We start from the raw sequence: 14,502 nt of genomic DNA, 5'->3' as shown, positions 1-14,502 counted from the left end.
AATATGGAGGACCACATAAAATAATGTGACGGACCAAATAAAATAATGTGACAGCCCAGATAAAATAAAGATGGGCACCACTAAAATAATGTGACGGACCACATAAAATAATGTGGTGGGCCATTTAAAATAATGTGGCAAACCACATAAAATAATGTGGCGGGCCATTTAAAATAATGTGGTGGACCACATAAAATAATGTGGCGGACCACATCAAATGTGGCGGGCAGTTTAAAATAATGTGACGGACCAGATAAAATAATATGGTGGACCACTTAAAATAAAGTGGCGAACCACATACAACTAAGCGTTGGGCCATTTAAAATAATGTGATGGACCAGATAACCTAATGTGGCAGACCACATAAAACTATGTTGTGAGCCATTAGGCTTGGAATAACCTACAATCGAATATTAAATTTCAAACCCTTGTTACGTTGAATGAGTTTAAAGCTTCTGTGAAAGGATTGCAGTCTACCTTGTCTGTATGCACATGTGTTATGTGAGCAAGTTTTAATGTCGTAAATGTGATGTTTTATGTATTTGTTTACTGTTTTTAATGTAACCTTGCTGCTGCCCTCTTGGCCAGGTCTCCCTTGGAAAAGAGATCTTTGATCTCAATGGGATTTTACCTGGTTAAATAAAGGCTAATAATAATAATTTAAAATTCTGTTGCGGTCTGCATTAAAGGACATGGTGGGTCTTGAGTTTGACACCTGTGTGCTAGTAGGACAAAGGCTGGACGATACGGCTAATAACTGTATCACGATATAAGTGTTTTGTATCGGTCAATATGCTTAATTATCAATGTTTATTATGAACAATCAAAAATAAGGACCAAAAGAAAAGTATGTTAAATGCATTTTTTTTTTCAAATGTAACCTTCCTCTGATTATAATCCCCTCAGCTACCAAGGCAGAAAGGAAAGGAAATGTCAACACAACCATTAAAAACACTCAATCAATGTAAACCAAATTCTAAAATCACATTGAACAATAACCTCTTCAAATCACAACTAAAAATGATTGCATTCAATTTCAATGTTTACATTGTAAATTCCATTATAAATATGTTTCCTACAGGTAAAGGTGATGTCATCCATTCGCCGTCCTAAACGTCTGATCATCCGTGGAGACGACGAGCGCGACCACCCTTTCCTGGTAAAGGGCGGCGAGGACCTTCGTCAGGACCAGCGCATTGAGCAGCTTTTTGCCGTCATGAACCTTTTGCTGAGTCGTGACGCCGCCTGCGCTCGTCGAGGTTTGCAGCTCAGAACCTACCAAGTCATCCCCATAAACACAAGGTAATTTTTTTATTGTATTCATAGTGAGTGCTATTGACAGTGTAACAATATCAACACAATGTTTAAACTAGTTCCTAATTTTTCCTTTATGACGTACAATTGTTTGAGCAAAACAAAGTCAATAGTAGACAATAAATGAACAAAAGTAAAAACTGCTATCTACTATTCTTTTAAATCCTTTGGTTTTTGCCCTCAAAGTCCCCCTGTGTCTAAGGAATTATTCCCTGAGTTTGTAAACATTAACGAAAACAACAAAAGATTATTTTAAGAAAATAATATCAATCTGATCACTCTAGTATTGATCATTATTATTGTTATCAATGCACACATGTTAAAAGTAATAATGGTGATGTTGTGCATTTGTAGGAAAACAGAATGAATCCTATGGCAAGCATAAAATTGTTTATTTAAACTATTTTACCTAATACACACAATAAGGCAATAAAGTATGTTCTATCCAATCACTCGATTAATTTAACACACTAATGAATAGATAATTTGACTAAAATAATCCATAGCTGCAGCCCTGGTCTGCTTTTCTACTTATTTACGTGTTTATTATTAATAAGCTATATCGCCTGTCTGCAAAAAGCAATGATAAAAAATGTATCATTGCTATTGATGGCCGCAAATTCAAAATGGCTACAAATAGTGGTCACTTTTGCTTTTTCCACAGAGTGGTCGCTATAGACATGAATTAATGTAAAAAATTGGATGATATATATAATAATATATTTCTAGTTAAACTGTATATTTATTCAACATGATAATTATAGTAAGTAAATAATGTTTCTTATATATTTACAGAATTGGTCTCATTGAATGGATGGAGAACACTTGCACCTTAAAAGACTTTCTTTCAGCCACCATGACTGAGGACGAGTCCCTCAAGGCAGCCGGGTACTGTAATTATATTTTATGATACAAAGATTTATTTTCATAATTTTTGCTACACTGGAATCTGCTTAACTTGGTCTCGCATATGTCGACAACTCATAAAATCCAGGTCCATACTATTCTTCTTTTTACTTATCTGTTATCATACATGGTTGACCGCTTACGTCGACATTAAAAGTGAGAGTCAAATAGATAATTGTTATAAAGAATATTGTGTTGTAGTAATATTAACGTCATTATTATAATCAAGCAGCAAAAACATAACTACTATCTTGTGAAGCATTTACACATTACACATATGTTTGTTTGTAATTAATGTGTGTGTATAAAAGGTCAGTGAGTTTCTGGGCTTCTGACAGACCATTGCATCTTTCATCCAGTGCTGCACAGATGTTTCTGGATTCTGAGTCATGGGGAAGGCAAAAGAATTGTCAAAGGATCTGCGAGAAAAGGTATTTGAACTGCATAAAACAGGAAAGAGGTATAAAAAGATATCCAAGGAATTGAGAATGCTAATCAGCAGTATTCAAACGCTGATTAAGAAGTAGAAAATGAGGGATTCAGGTAGACCAGCAAAGATTTCAGCCACAACTACCAGGAAAATTGTTCGAGATGCAAAGAAAAATCCACAAATAACCTCAGCTGAAATACAGGACTCTCTGAAAAATTGTGGTGTGGCTGTTTCAAGATGCACAATAAGGAGGCACTAGAAGACAAATGGTCTGCATGGTCGAGTGGCCAAAAAGTTCAATTTTGGTCCCATCACTCCAAATTACTTTGTTCCAGAAGTTTTGAGGCTTGTCTCTGTGCTGTTTGGCGTAATGTAAGCGGGATACTTTGTGACATTTGCGCAGAAATGGCTTTCTTCTAGCGACTCGACCATGCAGCCCATTTTTCTTCAAGGGCCTCCTTATTGTGCATCTTGAAACAGCCGCACCACAATTTTTCAGAGAGTCCTGTATTTCAGCTGAAGTTATTTGTGGATTTTTCTTTGCATCTCAAACAATTTTCCTGGCAGTTGTGGCTGAAATCTTTGCTGGTCTACCTGAATCCCTAATTTTCCACTTCTTAATCAGCGTTTGAACACTGCTGATTGGCATTCTCAATTCCTTGGATATCTTTTTTATACCCCTTTCCTGTTTTATGCAGTTTAATTACCTTTTCTCACAGATCCTTTGACAATTATTTTGCCTTCCCCATGACTCAAAATCCAGAAACATCTGTGCAGCACTGGATGAAAGATGCAATGGTCTGTCAGAAGCCCATAAACTCACAGACCTTTTATACACACACACTAAGTACAAACAAACAGGTCACAGGTGAGGATTGGAACCTTGATTAGCCATTCAAACCTGTGTGTGTCAACTTTTGTGCATGTTATCAGATCAAAGTCACTGGGGTATGTAAACTTTTGATCAGGGTCATTTGGGTACTTTCTTTTGTCATTTTGATTTAAAAAGAGTAAACACAGTTGTTTGCCAATAAATAGCTTCACACAACCATTAAGCATGAGTGGAAGAAAGGTTTTTGTGTTATCATTCATATTCTCTGAAGAATGGCCAAGAAATCATAAATTCGCCCCGGGTATGTAAACTAATGAGCACAACTGTATGTATATATACTGTGTGTATGTGTATATATATATATATATATATATATATATATATATATATATATATATATATATATATATATATATATATATATATATATATATATACACTGTATATATATATATACACTATATATATATATATATATATATATATATATATATATATATACACTGTATATATATATATATATATATACACTGTATATATATATATACACTGTATATATATTTATATATATACACTGTATATATATATATATACACTGTATATATATATATATACACTGTATATATATATATATATATATATATATATATATACACTGTATATATATATATATATACACTGTATATATATATATATATATATATACACTGTATATATATATATATATATATATATATATATATATATATATATATGTATATATATATATATATATATATATATGTGTGTATGTGTGTATATATATATATATAAGTACAGCAGTTCTGTTAGATAAATACATAATACCATATAAAACAAACTAAAATCCTTTTTTGTTACCCATTCACATTTTAATTTTGACCAAAGCGATGGCTGTTTCTGTCTTGGTAATGTCGATAATCACTTATGTTGACAGCAGTCAGCCAATCCGAGGAGCATTAACATAAGCAGGTTCCACTGTAGTATGTTAATTTAAACCTAAAATTTGATTTACATAGGAGTACTAATAATAAAACATGGCTGCTACTCAATGTATCATAACATTTCATAAAGGTCCAAGACAAGTAATTTTTTTTGTCATCGTGCTTTATTGGACAAAAAAGTTTGTTTGTTTTATGTTATGTTTATTTTCTGCTTGAAGGTCTGTTGATGTCTACAACAAGTGGCTGTCGACTTTTAAACCATCAAAATCAGACCCCCCCATCGCAAAACTTTATCTTCTCACCTACACGTAAGTCAAATAACCTTATTCATGTTTACAGCCATAAAAGTCATGCTTCGGTAGGGTTGTGTACGATTTTATCAATTACCATTCATACTTAGAGTATTAATGATGCTTTAGTCATGTTTATTATAGTGCTGTCAAATGATAAAATAAAATCTGATTCATCACATTTTTAAATTCGGGTTAATCATGATCAATCGCTGTTTATTACTTGCTTGCATAATTTATAGTAACTTAAAAAAAGAGCCCAGCATTTGTACACATATCAAAACTTGCAAACAGGCCAGTTAGTTTTTTTTTAAGTGAAATTTATTATTGAGTACCAGTGTTTCCCATAAACTGCCGAGATACCTGTGGCGGTGGGGGTGTGGCTATGGGCGTGGTCACCATGACATTGTCAAGTAATTTGCATAATTTACTACAATGATTTGATTTTCTCTAAGAAGGCTCAAAAAATGTATACTTACTAATTAATAACAGTTTTGGTTTAAACATCCATCCATCCATCCATCCATCCATTTTACAATATAATTACAACACTTTATGTACATATTTATATACAGATTTGAACAATAAGTTATTCACTGAAATATATTTATTAATTGTGGTTCTTACAAAAAATATATCTTATAAAATATAAAAGCTAAAATGTCTCAAAGCTCTGCCCCTTTAATTAGTGCATACTAAATAATTTAACTTTAGCCTACTACTACAACCATATTATTTACCAGCAACATAAAGTGAAACAGAGGCAGAGGTGTCCTGCCACAGTCAGTAACAAATAAACAGAAAACAGTAGTGGTGGTAGATAGACACAGAGCTTCATCAAACATCTGATCCACTGAACAAAGAGCTCCAAAAATCTTGAACTTTAGACTGCCATCAGTTTTACTCCCTACACTTAACCATGTGTTTCCTACTGCCTGCAGACTTTGCACCCTTTGTTATATACACATGTTGTGTTTCTAATATAAATACATTTAATAAAGTCAAATACAAATAAGGCAACAAGAGAAGTATCCTACACTTCTCTTTTGTAAAGTAAATCTGAACAGCCGATATGGGCATCTACATCAACTATATGATTTGCCTGAGAAGCTGGAGAGGACAAAAAATAAATAAAAAAATTTATTTAAAAAAAAAATAAAAAAATTGTATTTTTTTATTTGTGGCGGACGTAATTTTTTCGTGGCGGGCCGCCACAAATAAATGAATGTGTGGGAAACACTGAGTACACCAATCACTCTTTGTACTGATTTATAAATAACCCGATCACTGACGTACACAACAAACCTTTAGGGTTACCATCCTCGGTTAGGGTAAAGGAACATGTGTGGTTAAAATAAATTGTGTGATTAATCTGCATATATACAGTACAGGATTGAAGTGATTATTTTTTGTGATAATCACATTAGTTAACTCGTTATTTTTGACAGCCCTAGTTTTTAATCAATTACTATTTATATTTGCAGTATCAACACTGATTATTTAGTAGTGTTATTGTTTGTTTTCATCAATTTCTATTCATATTTACAGTAATACTGATGCTTCAAAAGTGTTATTGTTTGTTTTTATCAATCAAAGATTATTTATATAGCCCTTAATTACAAATTGCTCAAAGGGCTGCACAAACCACCACGACATCATCGGATCTGATCCCACATCCGCGCAAGAAAAAAATCTACCCAATGGGAACACTGAGAAACCTTGGAAGGGACCACAGAAGTGGGGGGACAGTCAAACACAATTCCTATTTACACTATTAACAATAATGTTTCAGTCGGATTCTTTGTTTTTCATCAACTACTATTCAGATTTAAAGTATTTATATATATTTTTTTACAGTATTGGTAGTATGAGCAATAATGCATGAGTACTATTTGTTTTTTATCAACAACTATTCATATTTACAGTACACTATTTGCAATGATACTTCAGCCGTATTTTGTTTTTCATCAACTACTATTTATATTTAAAGTATTTACATATATATTTCTTTACAGTATTTATAGTAGGAACAGTGATGCTTAGTAGTGTTGTTTTTTTTTATCAACTACTATTCATTTTTACAGTATTCAACATATTTTCACAAAATTTAAAAGAGGGATGCTGGAGTAGTGCTTTGTGTTTTTGTTTTCCAGGAAAGCAGAGCGTTCTGACACTATCAGTAACTTTTCCAAAGTGTTGCAATATGTTCCCAGTGATCTCCTGAAGTAAGTGTCAGCTATGTTGGATTTTGAACTCATTGAGGATTATTAAAATACTTATTTTTCTATGTTCAGGAGAGCTTTTCTAAAGATGTGCAACAGTCCAGAAGCTTTTCTTTCCTTGCGCTCACACTTCATCAGCTCTCACGCTTTGCTGTGCGTCAGCCATTGGGTGCTCGGCATCGGCGACCGCCATCTTTGCAACTTCATGATCAACACGGAAACAGGAGGCATGATTGGCATCGACTTTGGTCACGCATTCGGCTCAGCCACACAGGTAGAATACTGCAATACTACACACACTGTACTTGTATTACTACCACATTTTTACGCCAACTACTGTACTGCTTAAAAATATTATACGGTACTACCACTAGCTTTCTTACTTGATTGACACGTTTGTCAGTAGCTTCACAATAGCTTTACAGCTTGGGAGCGTGGCCTACAAAAAAACTAGTGAGCATCATGGACGATGCCAGTCACCCTCTGCATACCGTTATCAGTAGCCAGAGGAGCCTGTTCAGTACTAGACTGCTTCATCCCAAGTGCAGGACTAACAGACTCAAAAACTCTTTTGTCCCACACGCCATCAGACTGTACAACTCCTCTCCGGGGGGCAGGAGGGGTACGAGGATGGCAGGGGATGCAAAACAATAACATATACCCCCATTATTTATTATTTACTTTTTAAATTATATCTCAATTCTGTACACTGCTGCTGGAATTTTAATTTTCCTGAGGGAACTCTCCTGAAGGAATCAATAAAGTACTATCTATCTACAAAACACAAATATGCGCACGTGGCCAATTGCTCCTCCACACTTTTACAACATGCAATACAAATTCATGGAGAAGTTAGCAAGTGTGTGTTGGTGAAGAGGCAGAGGGAGGGGTAAGACAAGGCTGCTTCAGACCTGTTTTCATTGTACACACAACTGATCGTGACATATAAATATTCGGGGCTACACATAAATGAATATGCAGATGATGCAGTCATCATAGCAGATTGTGAGCAAGAACTACAGAGCTCATGGTGTGGTCGTGGTGGAAGTGATGAGAAAAAAGCAACGATCCAAACTGCAACACTGAAGTCAAAGCGTTTCAGTACAATTGGATCACATTAGACAGGAAATCAGATACAGAAATTAAGTACCGGCGTTTAATGATAAAAAGTATTTTAGAATATGAGAAAAGGTTGAGCATTACAGGATAACTGTCTTTTTTTAAAATGTTGCTTATCATTCTGTGTGCATAATAAATGTTAGCAAAAGTCAGCTAACAATGGAAGCAATGGGAGCTCTTCTATTCCGCCCTCTTAATAACCATCCAAATGCCGCCAACAATACATCTTGTCACCTAAATATTAACTAAGTATTGGCGATATTGTTATTATAAGCGCTAACGCAGACTATTTATTTTTAGCAGCGCATTGATCACAAAGAGCTAACTAGCTGCTATATCGACATATTGAGCCGGTGTCCTGCTGCTGCTGCTGCGCATCTAAGTTGGTAAAAGTTCATTTTAGATTACAAATCATACCTCTCAACTGGATAGTAGAAAGATGTGGCCATAAATCGAGAAGCTGGTCAACTTTGACATACAAATTATATCTGGAGATTGTGAAAAAGACACAAAAATATGCTTATTTGGGGCAACTTTTTTTTTTTAATCCTTTCTGAGGATTATGATTAATTATTTTCCCTTCAACAGCAACACAACTAAGAGACAACAAAGACTACTTTGGAACAAATGATGATCTAGAAACTTATATTTTTGAATTTAAGGAGGATGATCCACAAGTTTAAGAAGCTGTGTGCTAAACAGTTCCAGCTTTAGTGAAACACTAAGCATCATGTAGCAGTATTGCCAAGCGCTGAACAAGATATAAAAACTATCAACATAATAAATTAATCACTTGTTGTACAATGTCTGCTCTCACTGGGATGCCGACTGATGGGATGTTTATATCTTCCCTTTTAGATGAAGAATACACATAAACCTCGCAAAGAGTTTAAAAAAAAAGTTGGGTGCAAACAATCGTCGTTTTGTGTCTTTTTCGCCATCTCCCTGTCTAAGTTGGTTGTCAAAGTTGACCAACCTCTCGGTTTATCCACAACCTTCTACTATCCTGGTGAGAAGCATGATTTATAATCAATAATTAACTTTTACCAGCTCAGAGGCAAGAGAGCAGCTCCCCAGCACATCATGTCAATAAGCTAGTTATCTCTCTGCGATCAATGCGCCACTAAAAATAGGTCCTTAATATTAGGGCTTATAATGACAATATACTTGGTTATACTTGGTTACAATAATACTTGGTTAATATTCAGGTCACAAAATGTAAATGGAGTACCGTTGGCGCTTTTTGAATGGCTGGATTTACTCTCTATTTTATGCTGCAGCTGTTACATATACTATAATATTGTACATGGTAATTGTTATATATTGTATATATGATATAAACATATAATATATCCGTATATACCGTATTTTTCGGAGTATAAGTCGCTCCGGAGTATAAGTCGCACCGGCCGAAAATGCATAATAAAGAAGGAAAAAAACATATATAAGTCGCATTTTTGGGGGAAATTTATTTGATAAAACCCAACACCAAGAATAGACATTTGAAAGGCAATTTAAAATAAATAAAGAATAGTGAACAACAGGCTGAATAAGTGTACGTTATATGAGGCATAAATAACCAACTGAGAACGTGCCTGGTATGTTAACGTAACATATTATGGTAAGAGTCATTCAAATAACTATAACATATAGAACATGCTATACGTTTACCAAACAATCTGTCACTCCTAATCGCTAAATCCCATGAAATCTTATAAGTCTAGTCTCTTGCGTGAATGAGCTAAATAATATTATTGGATATTTTACGGTAATGTGTTAATAATTTCACACATAAGTCGCTCCTGAGTATAAGTCGCACCCCCGGCCAAACTATGAAAAAAACTGCGACTTATAGTCCAAAAAATACGGTACTGTACATACATTATGTAAATATTACGTATATATGTTATATTTTATATTGCTATATTTAGTCTATTTTATACTTGCATTGTTCTTTCCATCCTTGCACTTTCCATCATTTGTAACTGAGCTACTGTGTGGAACAATTTCCCTTGTGGATCATTAAAATTAAGTTAATTAAGTTTGTCTAACTCGAAGTCTAAGTCTGTGTTATTTGGAGGGCTTTGTAGGCGGGATAGAGGAACTCCAATTGACTCCATTGGTAGCTGACATTTGCTAATGTTTATTTACGATTTAGAATGCATGAAAAGAAAAACATGTTCTTGTGTTACATAGGAATGGCGAATGATAGGGAAAAAAAGTGCAGTGCCCCTTTAAGAAACACAAAAAAATATTTTTTTAAATAAATTGTGGTGGTCAGTAACAATTACATTTTTATATCAAGTAGAGTGAAAAAAATGGTGAAATCACCCTGTAAATGTTTATTTCTAAAGCTAACAGCTGCATCAAAATAAATCTGTTCATAAGTTAAAAAGTAGTGTTCACACCCTGGAAAGCTGTTGCACCAGGTGGATTGACATGAATCATGGCTCCAACATGAGATATGTCAATTGAAACAAAAGAGAGGATTATAAACTTCTTGAAGAAGGTAAATCATCACACAATGTTGCAAAGAAGTTGATTGTTCACAGTCAGCTGTGTTAAAATGTGAACTAAATACAAACTGTACTGGCTTCATGAAACCTTTTCACTTTCCAGTTAGTTAAACACCCCCACACAAGAAGTCGCAGACGTCAGGATGAGTTGGACCCGTTTTTATATGGCAGGTGTGAAACTATAACAAACAGATACAGTATAGGTGCATCAGTATAAACAAATAATGCATCAATTATTAATTAAAGCTTAACATAAATCATATACTGTCTCATTACATTGATATGAGCCAAAATACTGCTTTCAAAATAAGACTTGTAAATAGTTCCTTAAACATTAAATGAACTACTTAAATGTACTACTTTCTAACATATATTCCATCCAAACATCATTTTTTACTGCAATACTCACAGGGAATGCCTTTATGAACTCTAACACAGCTACAGAACAGAACACATGCCGTCTCCGTGGCCTGAATCACATTACATCATCATCTCTGCGCAGCATGGCCAGGACACTCACTTCCTGATTCTCTTAAAGAGCCAGTGCACACAATACTAATGGCAGAGCCAGAACACAAACAACATGGAAAAGTTGTTAAAAGCCAGCATACTGGTAGACCAAGGAAAACATCCAAGTGTCAAGACAGTAAACATAAAGCAATACGTCTTGAAAACAGAAAATGGTAAGCAAAACAAATGAAGACCAAACGGACGGAAACTGGAGTCACCGTCTGTGACCGAACTATAACAAAATGTTTTTAGTGTTTCTTAAAGCCTTAAAGTTGCCTATTGAAATGATTTTGTGTCATGTCTGCTATCTGCTTTTTGAATGAACATCCTACAGTTCTGGTGATTCCATATTTGTTTTCAGGGGTTGTACAATAAACACAACTCATGTCTGCAAGCTGTTGCACAAGCTGCATGAGCCAAGGAAGAAGCACATCAAATTTGCCATAAAGATAGAAATGAGGATGAAAATGTGGATGTGGATAAAAATGTAGATGAGGATTTGAATAAGAATGAAGATGTGGATGAAGATGATGATGAGAATGTGGATGAAGTTGTGGATATGAATGAGGATGGGGATGATAAATCCTAAGCCAGTGATTCTCACACTTACGCCGAAGAATCATGTATTTACATATTCAAACACAGTGTTACTAGTCAAACTGTGTGTAATGTTACAGTGGCCAAAAATATTAAATATACTTTTTAAATAAAACCTCTGGCTTGTTTTAATGAATACTTAGGCCTACTATGCTATATGTATTTTAATGGTGGTGAAAAAAGTTTGAGAACCACTGTCCTAAGCTACAAGCATGTAAAGCAGTGGTTCTTAACCTTGTTGGTGGTACTGAACCCTACCAGTTTCATTCTTTAGTGAAAAATACATTTTAATTTTTTTTTCAAATTCAAGAAAAAGTCATATGTTTTTTTTACTGGTGCACAAAATGAACTGTGCATGAACATCACCTTGTTCAAAGAACAAAACCAACACAGTGCATGAACTCACAACAAATTACACACCTTACACACATTACCATGAATTGATTAACGTGGACCCTTAAACAAGTTGAAAAATGTATTCGAGTGTTACCATTTAGTGGTCAATTGTACGGAATATGTACTGTCCTGTGTAAACTGTACTGTTTCATATAATGTATTCTCTTCCTTTGCAATCTACTAGTAAAAGTTTCAATCGATCAATCAAACAACCTGCAAATCAGATGGAAAATTAGAGGGAACATTGTTTGGGGGTATCCATAATACGCTGATAGGGAAAAGTTTTTATTTACACGATAAGTCGGATGTGTCTTTACCTCCGTGGCGGAGGCTCTACCGAACCCCTGAGGCTGACTCACCCAGGTTAAGAACCACTGATGTAAACCTTACTGTTGCTTTAAATCCTAAGTTATTAGATTGAGTGTGATGAATTTGTGTTTCCTAATTCAGTGTTTAATTGGTGTGTGCTGGTCTATCCTCCCAGTTTCTTGCGGTCCCAGAGCTGATGCCTTTCCGGCTGACCAGGCAGTTTTTGAAGGTGATGCAACCTTTGAAGGAGTCCGGTTTGATTCGCAGGATCATGGTTCATTCACTACGAGCGTTCAGGAACCAACCGGACTTGCTGCTCAACACCATGGATGTTTTTGTCAAGGAACCTTCGCTAGACTGGAAGGTACTCTTGTTATCTGTGCTTTAACGTGTTCCGTGATTGTTGATCACTTGCGACCTTTGCCCCAACAGAACTTTGAAGTGAAGCAGTTGAAGAAAGGAGGCACCTGGACAAGCATGGTGGACACCAAACAAATCAATTGGTATCCTTTGCAGAAGGTGGACTTTGCCAAACAGAAGCTAGAAGGTGCAAATCCTGCCAGAATAACCAGGTATGATCAAATCACCATTTATTAAATCTTGTTTTTGTGGTCATAACTCAGCATGAAAAAACATATCAACTTGAATCGATCCCTTCTTCATATATATATATATATATATATATATATATATATATATATATATATATATATATATATATATATATATATATATATATATATATATATATATATATATATATATATATATATATATATATATATATATATATATGCAGTACAGGCCAAAGGTTTAGACACACCTTCTCATTGCAATGTGTTTTCTTTATTTTCATGACTATTTACATTGTAGATTGTCACTGAAGGCATCAAAACTATGACACCTGTGAAGGGTTTTCAGCTGACTACCTGTTGACGCTCATCGAGAGAATGCCAAGAGTGTGCAAAACAGTAATCGGAGCAAAGAGTGGCTATTTTGAAGAAACTGAATATAAAACATATTTTGTTATTTCACCTTTTTTTATTAAGTACATAACCCCACATGTGTTCATTCATAGTTTTGATGCCTTCAGTGACAATCTACAATGTAAATAGTCATGAAAATAAAGAAAATGCATTGAATGAGAAGGTGTGTCCAAACTTTTGGCCTGTACTGTTTATAGTCATTGTGGTGGTTGGGGACCACTGCTGAAAAGCACTGTAATAAACTGTTTACCTACTGTTAAGTAGTGTGAAGTACACAGTAGTGTAAGTATTTATTTTTGCTCCTACTGTGATGAAATAATTGTTTTATCTTTGACAGCGAGGAACTGAAGTTGGGCTTTGAAAAAGATCCCGCCTTCCAGGGCTTGCAGTCGGTTGCCCTGGGAACAGCAGAGCATGACATTCGTGCGAGGCTGCCACCTGCCGGTCTTTCTGTGGAAGAACAGGTTGACTGTCTACTGGACCAGGCCACAGACCACAACATTCTAGGGCGGGTTTGGGCGGGCTGGGAACCTTGGATGTGACCCACTTGGATCAAAATCTTTTTTTATTTAACACCTCATCAAAGCATTCACTTTTCAAGGGGCTCAGTGCTAAATGTGCTCTAATTTAAAGGATTTTCAACATGAAAGTACAAAATGTATTTGAATGAAAATACATCAATAAATCAATGAATGCATGACATATTGTTGTCATAATTACAAATGAATAGTGATTTTTTTTTATCAGACTTCACATCCCAGCATTATAGATATTTAATTAGCTGTTTAGTGACATTGTTGGTGTTTAGCTCATAATTTCTGTGTCAACTACCCAACCTTCTAAAAACATTGTTCACACACTAGCCCGTCTTGTACCCTTATGTGGACTTATTTTTTATTGCGAATATTTATTGTAGGTTATCATGTAAAGTTGACTGTAAATGTATGTCTGTGTTTATGGGGCCTTCCTTCGGACAACAGATTAAATTTAGCTATTGTATCAATCAATCAAAGTTTATTTATATAGCCCTTAATCACAAGTGTCTCAAAGGGCTGCACAAACCACAACGACATCCTCGGCTCAGATCCCACATTGGTAGCTCCTTCTGGCATT

At 34.9% G+C, this 14,502-nt stretch overlaps 1 protein-coding gene across 3 annotated transcripts in view; it reads left to right on the top strand.

Annotated features, from left to right (window-relative positions):
• prkdc (protein kinase, DNA-activated, catalytic subunit) overlaps positions 1-14,075 on the top strand; it is a 153,333-nt gene extending 139,258 nt beyond the window's left edge. For 2 of the 3 annotated variants that reach the window (XM_062021504.1, XM_062021503.1), the window contains exons 79-86: positions 1,082-1,302; positions 2,110-2,202; positions 4,663-4,752; positions 6,888-6,959; positions 7,029-7,230; positions 12,579-12,767; positions 12,836-12,975; positions 13,727-14,075. In XM_062021504.1, coding sequence (XP_061877488.1) covers positions 1,082-1,302; positions 2,110-2,202; positions 4,663-4,752; positions 6,888-6,959; positions 7,029-7,230; positions 12,579-12,767; positions 12,836-12,975; positions 13,727-13,931 — 1,212 coding nt within the window. In that variant the 3' untranslated portion in view covers positions 13,932-14,075. The remainder of the gene's footprint in view (positions 1-1,081; positions 1,303-2,109; positions 2,203-4,662; positions 4,753-6,887; positions 6,960-7,028; positions 7,231-12,578; positions 12,768-12,835; positions 12,976-13,726) is intronic. The other variant, XM_062021505.1, reaches the window with a different exon arrangement.
• Positions 14,076-14,502: the final 427 nt, after the last annotated feature.

This window comes from Entelurus aequoreus, linkage group LG15 (genome assembly GCF_033978785.1).
Source record: "Entelurus aequoreus isolate RoL-2023_Sb linkage group LG15, RoL_Eaeq_v1.1, whole genome shotgun sequence".
NCBI lineage: Eukaryota > Metazoa > Chordata > Actinopteri > Syngnathiformes > Syngnathidae > Entelurus > Entelurus aequoreus.
This window is presented reverse-complemented; position numbering and strand designations above follow the sequence as displayed.